The 13,158-nt window shown below is 46.8% G+C and overlaps 1 protein-coding gene across 3 annotated transcripts in view; it reads left to right on the top strand.

Annotated features, from left to right (window-relative positions):
• Positions 1 to 13,158, top strand: part of LOC137383266 (cytochrome P450 3A21-like) — a 79,767-nt gene that overhangs the window by 15,459 nt on the left and 51,150 nt on the right. For 2 of the 3 annotated variants that reach the window (XR_010977371.1, XM_068055806.1), the window contains exons 3-4: positions 4,427 to 4,479; positions 4,999 to 5,098. Coding sequence is in view for 2 of the 3 variants with exons in the window: in XM_068055806.1 (XP_067911907.1) it covers positions 4,427 to 4,479; positions 4,999 to 5,098 (153 nt within the window). In the remaining variant the exon portion in view is untranslated. Of the gene's footprint in view, positions 1 to 2,079; positions 2,346 to 4,426; positions 4,480 to 4,998; positions 5,099 to 13,158 lie in introns of those variants that run through there. The other variant, XM_068055807.1, reaches the window with a different exon arrangement.

The following is a 13,158-nucleotide window of genomic DNA, read 5'->3' on the forward strand; positions in this document are numbered from 1 at the left end:
CCCACTATGCTCGATGCCTTCCAATCCGTAATTAGATGTTTGAATGCCATTTTTTTAATCATGTTTCTCTACACAGGTTTTAGTCTCACCGGGCACGATTTCTTTACAGGCTCTCTGCTTTACAGGTCTTCTGTTTCATAGGCACAGCTTTCTGGTTTCTTTTTTAGACAGGTTCATTTTTGCAGGCCAGCCCCTTTAAGAGTGAGAGGCTGCTTTTTTGTTTACACAGGCTCATTGTTTTAAAACTGAGAGCAGTTTTATTTTCTCTGTGCAGATTGGTGTAGCTTGCTGTACTGGCAGCTGCCACAACCAGCCTTTTACTTTGGGTGGAGACCTCCATTGGTACTGTTGAGCTCATCGCGCTCTATTGGCTTCAACCACGCCCACAAAGCTGTAACCCTGGGAAAAAATGAAGTAGTAATGGCTGCAGCTATATTTTGTTAATGAATTTTTCAACCCACCGACAGATTAGCTGAAAACTCTGATCCCCTGGCGATTTGCCGTAGCTACTCAGAGTTTCAGCACCTTCTGGCGTCCTGTGTGCAGCATTTCAGCAGCTCCTGGGGTCCTGTCCGCAGGCCCAGTTTGCAGCATTGTTGTGGGGTCTTCTGCCAACTGCTCTTCTCCTGAATCTTCAGCCACGCCAGGTAAGCAATCGGCTGTGTTTTGTTCTCTCTTGGTGTTTTTCCAGAAGTTCCAAAACGCTGTTGCCGCACTGTAGTTCTTCAGAAACAAAAACAAACTTTGCCACCATGTAATATTTGGTGTTCTTGAGCAAAATCTCAACGCGGCCATCATGTAACATTACTCATTCCTCTGGTGCATGAACTATCATGTGCTACTACAGGAGCACACCTACACACTCTGTTGGGCTACACCCACAACTCTCTCGTTATGTGTGACACGACATCACTTCCTCAGGTGACTCTTCACCTACAGCCTCTTAAATTGATCCCACAGCAGGGCCCATGTTGCAGTCTCAAGCCTGATCTTTGCAGATTGCTGGATGAATACATTGCCAGGACTAGTGTTGTCTAAATTCAGGATTTTGGCATCGCATCAGTTTGTGCAGCTGTGTGACGTCAGGATAGCGCTGCCTCACAGGCTTCCAGTGCTAGCTGGGGATGCCCACGTTGGTGCCATTTTGAGCAACCTGCACCAGAAACTGCTGCGTGCACCCAGAAAACATTGCTGGGCTTCTGTAATGCCACTGGAACTGAATTTCACACCCATTGTTTTCTCATTGTCCTAAAGCTGTTCAGGAGTTTTTATTTTTAAAAGATTGCTTGTTTTTTTCACATGGTGACAAGAATACATTTTAACTTCCTTTCTCTACAGCCCAAATGTATTAGCAGGTGACCTACTTACAGGCTTCTGAGAGTTTCTTTATCTGGTTGCTAGGAGATGTATGAGAGAGGCCTCAGGTGAGTTAGAGTAACTAACACCCATTCCTGTTCTCTTCCTCTCTAGTCAGTATCTCACCTAGTGACCAGACTGGGATTAACAATACTGTGGAGACGGGGAAAAGATTCTAATGTTGCCTCTTCTTGAAATAGTGCTTTGCTACAATGATTTAGTCTATTACATAGAATATTAAATAAAATTTTGGCATGGCCTATAATTCTGCACTGGGGGATTACAAATCTGCTAAACCAGTGCAAAAGGTCAGGGAATTTTAATCGTAAGTAAGTTACACCCAAAATCGGTTGTGTTTGTGTGTTTTCTATGATATTGTATGCTGGTTCAAGATTCCATTTGTCAGGATCAGGCCACAAAATTGGCCAGAACCCCAGGTCAAAATTGCAGATTCTGTCAATTTGGGTTTGGGAAGCTTTTCAAATTGTTGTCCATTTTCTTAGGTGTTCGGGCACTAGTCGGCAGTTGGCATGTTTCAAAAATATTTATATTAAAAAAATGTAATTTACCAAGAAACTGATTAGTGTATGCCAATGAAACTATTAAATGATTCAGTATCATTTTTAAGTAATTTTCAGTGATGTTTTTAATTGGTTTCTCACCGACTGGGCGCCTTATTAAAACTATTTATTTTTTATTTATTTTATTTTTATTTTTATTTAGAGATATAGCACTGAAACAGGCCCTTCGGCCCACCGAGTCTGTGCCGACCAACAACCACCCATTTATACTAACCCTACAGTAATCCCATATTCCCTATCACCTCCCGACACTAAGGGCAATTTACAACGGCCAATTTACCTATCACCTGCAAATCTTTGGATGTGGGAGGAAACCGGAGCACCCGGCGAAAACCCACGCAGACACAGGGACACAGGGAGAACTTGCCGATAAACCCATCTTCAGCTGCATTAATAAAACGGCACCAGGTTACCACTTTACATCAATACTTTTTAATAGAAAGAAAAATGAAGAAACTATGGTGTCGGTTCATGAAGATTTTATATTTGTAATTGTGCAAATAAATTTAGCGGAAACGTGAACTGTAATCTAACCAGCGCAATTTTGAGAGAATTTTCCTGATTTACTGCCAAAGCTGAAACTCTACCCGATGTTTATTAATTGAAAGTAAAACGGGCAGTGTGGATCTTGATATAAGAGGACTGTCTGCTGAACACTGCAGGCTAAATGGCTTCTCTGTGGAAGGGAATGGAGAGAAATGGTTCTTTGGTACTTCTAGCAGGCAGCTGAGATCCAGCCACTCAATGCCCAGTTAACCACAGTTGATGAATCACCAGCTAGACCAGGGTGAAGGGAAGGAGCAGGAGGTTTAGCACGTGTCTGCCCCACCTCATGCCACCTGCTGCTACAATCCTCATCCATCCCTTCCGCACCTCCTGACCTGTCTATTCCAATGATCTCCTGGCTGCCTCCCAACTTCCACCATCCTTAAATTGAAGCTCATCCAAAATTCAACTATGACTTGTGTCCAAATTCCTACTACGTCCAGTTAACCCATCACCCTGTGGCTCCCAACCCTTGAAAGCCTGAACTTTAAAACTCACATCCTTGTGTTTAAGTTCCTCCAAGGCCTCACCCTTCCCTATCTGTGAAATCTATCAACACTCTGAGAGCTCTGTGTTCCTCGATCCTTGGACTCCTTTGCACCATTACTTTCACCTCACCATTGGCAGAAGTGTCGCCAGCCATTTAGGCTCTGAGCTCTAGAAATACCCCTAAACCTCTCAGCTTAGACCTTTAAGACCCCCTTAATGCCTCTCTCTGGACCAAGTTTTTGATCCGAATGTCTCTTTCAGCTTATTGCCAACTTTCTCTGTCTGATTTATGCTGCTAATGGATGTCGGCATTGAACGATGTTAATGGAGTGGCCTTAAAGAAAGATCTTGCATTTATATAGTGCCTTTCACAAGCTCAGGATATCGCAAAACACTTTACGGCCATTGAAGCACTTTTGAAGTGTAATCACTGTTGATTGTAGGAAATGTGGCAGCCAATTTGCAAACAGCAAACAGCAATATAATAATGACCAGAGAATCTGTTTTAGTGATGTTGGTTTGAGGGATAAATCTTGTCCAGGACAGCAGGGAGAGCCCTCCTGCTTTCTGAGATAATGCTGTGGGATATTTTACCTCCACCTGAGAGGGCAGACGGGGCCTCGATGCAGCGTCTCATCCATTTACTCAGTCAGGCCACACCTCCCTCTGATCACCTGTAATAATATATGGGATGGGGGTCCTGCATCTCCATGTCCTTATCTCACCTGCTGGCTGGGCGAGCAGGGCTCTTTCGAAGACAGACCAAAAATACACATCTGTGATCTTGCCCACATTGTGTGTGTGAGGGGTGAGGGTTGGGAAGGTAGCAGGGTGGCACAGGTAGTGTAGTGGGAGCAGTTGTGGGTTTACAGTGCCCTCCATTCTCTGCTGGTTGAGTTGTTTCCATTTGCTACTGCAGAATCCAGTGGGAGAATTGTACATCTAACAGCAGCTGCCCTCCTCCAGCGTGTGGGATGCACTACCACAAGGAGTGGTTGAGGCGAATCACATTAATGTACTTAAGGGGAAGTGAGATAAACACACAAAGGAGAAAGGAGCAGAAAGTCCTGCTGATAGGATGGGAGGAGGCTCGTGTGGAGCATAAACACTGGCATTGACCAGTTGGCCCAAATGGCCTGTTTCCATCTTTGAAAGTGTTTTCAAACTGTCTCCTGTGATTGGTTCTTTTGAGATCACATGAATGTACACATGTAAGATGTGGTTTATCTTGAAATATGATTGTTGGGGCAGGGGAAGGGAACCAAACTTCCTTTTTTAAAGCAATAAAACAGGTTAAGTATTTATGACCCTTGTTCCTTATTTTCACAACAATACAAGCTAATATCTTCTTCCCCCAACCACCCACCCTCCCACACTCAGATTAAGTAATTATTGATCCACTTTTTGTATTATGTGAACATCTTTGCTGATGATTTTGTTTTCTTCCTGGTCAGGGTATGTTTCAGTTTGATACAGAATGCTACAAGAAGTATGGAAAGATGTGGGGGTGAGTTCATTTCATCAGCCATAATGTATATGAAGATATGGACTTTTATCCTTTTCAAAAATGCATTTTACTCCAGTAATGTAAAATGTAGTCCAAGAAGTGCTGTACAGGTCATAATCACAGTTTAAAGGCACAGATCATTCCAAGTAGTCTTGGTACTGATGCATTCAATTCTAGCACTTCAAAGGATGTTGTATTTACATTGATGTACACCGTTGGTCGGAGTACCTTCACTTTCATCATTGCACTGAAGACTGCTTCCCATTGATCTGGTTGTGGTGTAACTGCAGCCTGGATTAAATACTGCAATTTGAGACATTGGCCGTTATTATAGTAAGGATATATCTACAAATGGTCATGTGATGTCATTATAGTGATGGAGACCTGGCTGTCAAGAGCTCCCAAAGTTGTTGCAGTAAGTCTGGATTAGTGCGGTTTGCCCAGGCCACTCCCCCAGTCAGACAATACACTTTTCCAATGCCCAGATTCACTTTGTCACACTTCTGCCTTTTTCTTTAGGATTTATGATGGGCGGCAGCCCGTTCTCTATCTCATGGATCCTGACTTGATTAAAACCATCTTCATAAAAGAGTTTTACACAGCTTTTACCAACAGACAGGTAAGTACTGGCCTGCACTGAGGGATATTTGCTCTTTTTTGCTTTTTCTCACGACTACAATAAGCCCTTGTTTTCTTTATCCATTTAGACTTAGTTTGGTGGTTCAGCTAGAATGTAACTTGGTTCCCATGTCTTCCCCATCGATGATCCGATCTCATGACACGCAGGGCAAAGGTCAAGCTTATCAAACAAAAAACTGCATTCCTCCAACCTCAGTCATAACATGTAATTGTCTTGAATTCGGACATCATTTTCACACCCTGATTTGTGTTGCACAGGAGAGGGAGTTATTAACAATAAACAAAAAAAGGTACAATATCCTGCATGGTATATGAATAATCTTGATCACTGGTGTTTTTAGGGAGCCCTGGGGCTGGACCTTTCCTCTTTCGGGGAGGAAAACAGAGTGAAATGCCCATTCATAATTTACAACCCACTGGGTGTTGTGGGAACATTTGGGTTTGAAAAGTATAATTTCATTCATGGAAATGAAAATATAGCACTAGTAGGAAGTGATAAATCCGATGATGTGAAACAACTGGATGCATATGAAAATTCAACGGTTGATTTATTTTTATTGTGGAGATTGGTGGGATGTGTGCAACTCATGAGATATAGCATACTTACAATCCATGGTTTATATTTGTACTTTGTCCATGGTGCATACAATGGCAATAATATATTGGAATGGAATACTTCAGTTTGTTTGTGAATATGTAAACTCTCATCTGTTCTTTGCAAGCAAAGGTAACCCAATAAACTACAAGTCCTAGCAAGAGTTGAACATGTGTGTGTGTTGTACAACTGCCTCCTCCTGGTATCCCAAAGAAAGCATGGATTTTTTTTTATTGAAGGGAAAAGCGGGATTTAAAGTATTTTGTGGAAGGTGGGATTATTTGATGTGAAGTTGTGCCCTAGAATCCTTGGTGTCAAAGAACAAAGAACAGTACGGCACAGGAACAGGCCATTCGGCCCTCCAAGCCTGCGCCGATCTTGATACCTGTCTAAACTCAAACCTTCTGCACTTCCGGGGACCGTATCCCTCTATTCCCATCCTATTCATGTATTTGTCAAGATGCCTTTTAAACGTCGCTATCGTACCTGCTTCCACCACCTCCCCCGCCAGCAAGTTTCAGGCACTCACCACCCTCTGTGTAAAGAACTTGCTTCACACATCCCCTCTAAACTTTGTCCCTCGCACCTTGAACCTAGTAACTGACTCTTCCACCCTGGGAAAAAGCTTCTGACTATCCACTCTGTCCATGCCGCTCATAACTTTGTGAACCTCTATCAGGTCGACCCTCCACCTCCGTCGTTCCAGTGAAAACAATCCAAGTTTATCCAACCTCTCCTCATAGCTAATGCCCTCCAGACCAGGCAACGTCCTGGTAAACCTCTTCTGTACCCTCTCCAAAGCCTCCATGTCCTTCTGGTAGTGTGGCGACCAAAATTGCGCGCAATATTTTAAGTGTGGCCTAACTAAGGTTCTGTACAGCTGCAGCATGACTTGCCAATTTTTATACTCTATGCCCCGACTGATGAAGGCAAGCATGCCATATGCCTTCTTGACTATCTTATCCACTTGCGTTGCCCCTTCAGTGACCTGTGGACCTGTACGCCCAGATCTCTCTGCCTGTCAATGCTCCTAAAGGTTCTGCCATTTACTGTATACTTCCCACCTGTATTAGATCTTCCAAAATGCATTACCTCACATTTGTCCGGATTAAACTCCATCTGCCATTTCTTCACCCAAGTCTCCAACCTATCTATATCCTGCTGTATCCTCTGACAATCCTCATCACTATCCACAACTCCACCAACCTTTGTGTCGTCCGCAAACTTACTGATCAGACCAGCTACATTTTCCTCCAAATCATTTATATATAATACAAATAGTAAAGGTCCCAGCACTGATCCCCGCGGAACACCACTAGTCACAGCCCTGCATTCAGAAAAGCACCCTTCTACTTCTACCCTCTGTCTTCTATGACTGAGCCAGTTCTGTATCCATTGTGCCAGCTCACCTCTGATCCCGTGTGACTTCACCTTTTGTACCAGTATGCCATGAGGGACCTTGTCAAAGGCTTTACTGAAGTCCATATAGACAACATCCACTGTCCTTCCTTTATCAATCATTTTCGTCACTTCCTCTAACAACTCAATCAAGTTAGTGAGACACGACCTCCCCTTTGCAAAACCATGCTGCCTCTCGCTTATAAGTCCATGTGTTTCCAAATGGGACTAAATCCTGTCCCGAAGAATCCTCTCTAATAATTTCCCGACCGCTGACGTAAGGCTTACCGGCCTAAAATTTCCTGGATTATCCTTGCTACCCTTCTTAAACAAAGGAACAACATTGGCTATTCTCCAGTCGTCTGGGACCTCACCTGTAGCCAATGAGAATACAAAGCGGCAGAGTGGCGCAGTGGTTAGCACCGCAGCCTCACAGCTCCAGCGACCCGGGTTCAATTCTGGGTACTGCCTGTGTGGAGTTTGCAAGTTCTCCCTGTGTCTGCGTGGGTTTCCTCCGGGTGCTCCGGGTTCCTCCCACATGCCAAAGAGTTGCAGGTTGATAGGTAAATTGGCCATTATAAATTACCCCTAGGATAGGTCGGTGGTATGGAAATATAGGGACTGGTGGGGATGTGGTAGGAATATGGAATTAGTATAGGATTAGTATAAATGGGTGGTTGATGGTCGGCACAGGCTCGGTGGGCCGAAGGGCCTGTTTCAGTGCTGTATCTCTAAAAAAAAAAATTTCTGTCATGGCCCCAGAAATTTCTTCCCTTGACTCCCTCAGTATTGTGGGGTAGATCCCATCAGGCCCTGGGGACCTATCTACCTTAATGCTTTGCAAGACACCCAACACCTCCTCCTTTTTGATAACAACATGACCTAGACTATCTACACTCCCTTCCCTAGACTCATCATCCACCAAGTCCTTCTCTTTGGTGAATACTGATGCAAAGTACTCATTTAGTACCTCGCCCATTTCCTCTGGCTCCACACATAAATTCCCTCCTCTGTCCTTGAGTGGGCCAACCGTTTCCCTGGTTACCCTCTTGCTCTTTATGTACGTATAAAAAGCCTTGGGAATCTCCTTAATCCCGTTTGCCAATGACTTTTCATGACCCATTTTAGCCCTCCTGACTCCTTGCTTAAGTTCCTTCCTACTTTCTTTGTATTCTTCAAGGGCTTCGTCTGTTCCCAGCCTTCTAGCCCTTACGAATGCTTCCTTTTTCTTCTTGACTGGGCTCACAATATCCCTCGTTATCCAAGGTTCCCGAAACTTGCCAAACATATCCTTCTTCCTCACAGGAACATGCCGGTCCTGGATTCTAATCAACTGATGTTTGAAAGACTCCCATATGTCAGATGTTGATTTACCCTCAAACAGCCGCCCCTAATCTAAATTCTTCAGTTCCTGCCTAATATTGTTATCATTAGACTTCCCCCAATTTAGCACCTTCAACTGAGGAGTACTCTTATCCTTATCCACAAGTACCTTAAAACTTATGGAATTATGGTCACTGTTCCCGAAATGCTCCCCTACTGAGACTTTGACCACTTGGCCGGCCTCATTCCCCAATACCAGGTTCAGTACGGCCCCTTCCCCAGTTGGACTATCTACATATTGTTTCAAGAAGCTCTCCTGGATGCTCCTTACAAATTCTGCCCCATCCAAACCCCTAGCACTAAGTGAGTCCCAGTCAATATAGGGGAAGTTAAAATCACCCACCACTACAACCCTGTTACCTTTACATCTTTCCAAAATCTGTCTACATATCTGCCCCTCTACCTCCCGCTGGCTATTGGGAGGCCTGTAGTAAACCCCCAACATCGTAGCTGCACCCTTCCTATTCCTGAGCTCTACCCATATTGCCTCGCTGCACGACCCCTCTGAGGTGTCCTCCCACAGTACAGCTGTGATATTCTCCTTAACCAGTAATGCAACTCCCCCACCCCTTTTACATCCCCCTCTATCCTGCCTGAAGCATCTAAATCCCGGAACATTTAGCTGCCAATCCTGTCCTTCCTCAATCATGTCTCTGTAATAGCAACAACATCATAGTTCCAAGTACTAATCCAAGCTCTAAGTTCATCGGCCTTACCTGTTATACTTCTCGTATTGAAACAAATGCACTTCAGACCACCAGTCCCGCTGTGCTCCGCAACATCTCCCTGCCTGCTCTTCCTCTTAGTCTTACTGGCCTTATTTCCTAGTTCCCCCTCAGTTATTTCACTTGCTGTCCTACTGCTCTGGTTTCCACCTCCCTGCCACACTAGTTTAAACCCTCCCGAGTGACCCTAGCAAACCTCGCAGCCAGGATATTTGTGCCCCTCCAGTTTAAATGCAACCCGTCCTTCTTGTACAGGTCCCACCTGTCCCTGAAGAGATCCCAATGATCCAGGTATCTGAAACCCTCCCTCCTACACCAGCTGTTCAGCCACGTGTTTAGCTGCTTCCTATTTCTAGCCTCACTGGCACGTGGTACAGGGAGTAATCCCGAGATTACAACCCTAGACGTCCTGTCTTCAACTTTCTACCTAACTCCCTAAACTCCCCCTGCAGGACCTCGTCACTCTTCCTGCCTGTGTCATTGGTACCGATGTGGACCACAACCTCTGGCTGTTCACTCTCTCCCTTCAGAATGCCCCCTGTCCGTTCAGAGACATCCTTGACCCTGGCACCAGGGAGGCAACATACCATCCTGGAGTCTCTTTCACGTCCACAGAAGCGCCTATCTGTGCCCCTGACTATAGAGTCCCCTATAACTATTGCTCTTCTGCGCTTTGCCCCTCCCTGCTGAACAACAATGCCAGCCGTGGTGCCACTGCTCTGGCTGTTGCTGTTTTCCCCTGATAGGCCATCCCCCCCAACAGTATCCAAAACGGTATACTTGTTAGAAAGAGGGATAGCCACAGGGGATTCCTGCACTGACTGCCTGCCCCTTCTAGCAGTCACCCATATATCAGCCTGCACCTTGGGTGTAATCACTTCTCTAAAACTCCTGTCTTTGTCAAAGGGGAATAATTCACACTGTGAGGAGCAGCTGTCGAATGATCATATTTCTGGCTATTTGTTAAGTTGGCTGTTTAGAGGAGCAAGAAACGTTCACTTTGATATAGCTAACCAGAGCAAAGTAATTATTAAACCCACATGTTTTATACATTATATGAAATGCTGTAACCAAAGGTATTGAGCTGAAATTTATGCTCCCACGGCCAAAATCGGAGGTGGGCGGAAAAATGGCAGCCCGCCTGTCTGGGCCGCATGTCACGCAGCTGCCGTGATATTAAGTGCGGCAGCTCATTAGCATGCCTGTGTCATGCTGCCGCCCACCCCAGTGACGTGGAGGGGTGAACTTGACGCTGCCGTAAACTGTGTCATTTGACAGATCAGCAGGTACTGGTGCTATATTTAAACAGCAGCCAGCCCTGCACTCATTCGTATTCTCTATTTAAACATCACTGCTGGAGCTGAGCACAGAAGAATCTATTCAAGTGCTTCTTCAAACCAAGACCCCTGCAAGGCAGACAGAATGGCAGAGGAGCGAGGCAGGGTGACCCCATGGTTCAGCAATGCCTCCCAGCTCACTCTTTTCCAGCTGTACAGGCAAGGCGGGAGGTCCTTTTCCCCAGCAATGTTAAGAAGAGGCCCTCCCGCCTGACCAAGCAAGTCTGGATGGGGACAGCAGAGAAGGTTAATAGACGTGGAGCCATCCGCCTGGACTGGGTGCAGTGCCGCAAGAGGGTGAATGATCTCTTGTGCTGCACAAAGCTAAGTGACACTTTGTTGCATGTCTCCGCTTAACCTGGGTGTCCCCACGCAGAATGGCACATGTGTGCCACTGCCATGCCAAAGACAGGGAGGTCAGGCAGGGAGGAATGATGGTACATGAATGGTTGCATGTGTGAAAGAACTCTTCCTTTGCAACTCAGAGCCTGGCACCTACATGACAGGTTCAGTCAGTAGTACAGACCAAGCTACGCCCACCTTCGGGTGCAGCACCCCTGTTGTGACATGTCATGTTGTTGTTTGGCAACGCTCAATATCTGTCTCCTTCTTCCTCCAGCTTAAGAGGGCACATAATGTGTGAGAGGCCTCCAGGATTGGTGGAGGGGTGCCTGGCATGTGTTTGCTTATACAGGCTGAGGAGGAGGCCCTGGAACTAGCAGCCATGCATGTAGAATGTGTTGTTGCAGAATTGGAGCTCGCGGTCCTGGTGAACAGATAGCCATTTGATAAACACAGTGAGGACTTAGAACATTTAATTGTTTGAGACAGTGCTGTCATAATTGTTACATGCGCACCATTAAGACTGACACTGTGCTCTTCACATTGTATCTTGCAGGTCATGCTCCGGATCCGACCTCCAGGCCCTGGAGTCCTCCCACATCTCTGAGGAAGAGACAACCTCAGAGGACGCAGCCCTGACACTCCCACACCTTCCACCAGCACAGATACACTCACCTTGGTGGGAATCCGATCATCCCCAAGAATCCACCCCTTGATCGGAGCCAGTTCAGTGAACGGCAGCGGCACCTGGAACTGGCGCAGGATGAAGGTGTCATGGCAGCTGCCTGGAAAGCAGGCACAGACTTGCATAAAGCGCTTGCGGTGATCACAGACTAACTACATGTTGAGCGAGTGGAAGCCCTTTCGGTTGAGGTGTGCAGCTGGTCGCCCGGCGGTAGCCTTGATGGTCACATGGGTGCATTCTATGACCCTTGAACCTGTGGGAATTCCGCAATGGAGCCAAATCTGACTCTCGGGGCCTGTCCTGAAGTGAACATAGTCACCGGCCCTCCGGTACAGTAAAGGCCCGCTCAGGTATGAAGTCGAAGTCCGACCCGGGCCCGAGTCCTTTGATTTTTTTTTTCCCGCGCTTGACCTGACCCGACCTGACTACCGTAATAAAGTTAATTATATCAAACATACCTTGTCCAAATGTTGTGATCCTCTGTTCTGGAAGCAGGCTATTCCTCCAGAATCATGCAGAAGCTGCCTCCCTGAGCAAGGCAGCACTGTGTCCGTATCCAGCCCGACCTGACCCGAGCCCGAATGCCGGACCCGGAAGAGAGATCTGACCCAACCCGAACCCGACACATGTCAACGGGTCTAGTCTGGTTAGGGTTGGGTAGCCATGCTTTACGCTGCAGGGCATCTGGGTCACAAGCTACTGAAAGCACTGCACATGCGCCCAAGCAGCTGACTGAGGCTGAGACAGACGAGGCCCCTGACAGTTGATGGGCTGTGAGTGTCCAGGCCCACGCTGAGCCCCAGGCAGATGATGATCCTCTGGTGTCGCCAGCACAGGGCATGCTGGAGTTGCAGCTGCAATCATGGCAACATCTGGCAGAGATACGCAGCCTTGAGCGGATGATGGGGAATCCATCCAGGCCATGACAGCTGCCATGTTCCAGGAATTTGAGCGCATGGCTTCATCCATGGAGGGGACTGTGGCCCTCTTGGAGAGCCAGATTCCAATGATCCACGCTGGCCCGCAAACCCTCACTACGGCCATGAGATCCACACAGCAGTGGCTAGGCGAGAGAGGGACCAGAGGCATGGAGACTGTCTCTGCTCCTGGTTCTTCTTGGGAGAGCATCGAGGTTTCTACGAACCTTGAGCAGGAGGAGGCGAGCCTACGCGTCATATCTGGGGACCCCCCTCAGGTTGATTCCAACGTGGACACTGGCGCCTCAGCCACTCCGCCGGTGAGTCACGCTCCAGCAGCCAGGACGTATGAGGAGAATTCTGCACTGACGCAGGAGGCCCCCAGCCAGCCTGGGCCCTCTGGGCCTCAGGTATCCAGAGAAGGACCACCGTAGTCATCCAAGCCAAAGGGCGTCCTGATCAGCCTGTCTCAGGTCAAGCTGCTAACGCAGAAGTGGCACCGAGAAGGAGCAGCTGCGAACGTCTCAAAAAGACACCATGACACAAATGGATCTGCACAGGTGACACTCCAATCTATAATTTACACTCACTAAATGTGCATCACTAACATGTATCGTTTTTACTGTGTGAATGACATGTGCCAGCATGTACCGATTGT

This window comes from Heterodontus francisci, chromosome 24 (assembly GCF_036365525.1).
Source record: "Heterodontus francisci isolate sHetFra1 chromosome 24, sHetFra1.hap1, whole genome shotgun sequence".
NCBI classification, from domain to species: domain Eukaryota; kingdom Metazoa; phylum Chordata; class Chondrichthyes; order Heterodontiformes; family Heterodontidae; genus Heterodontus; species Heterodontus francisci.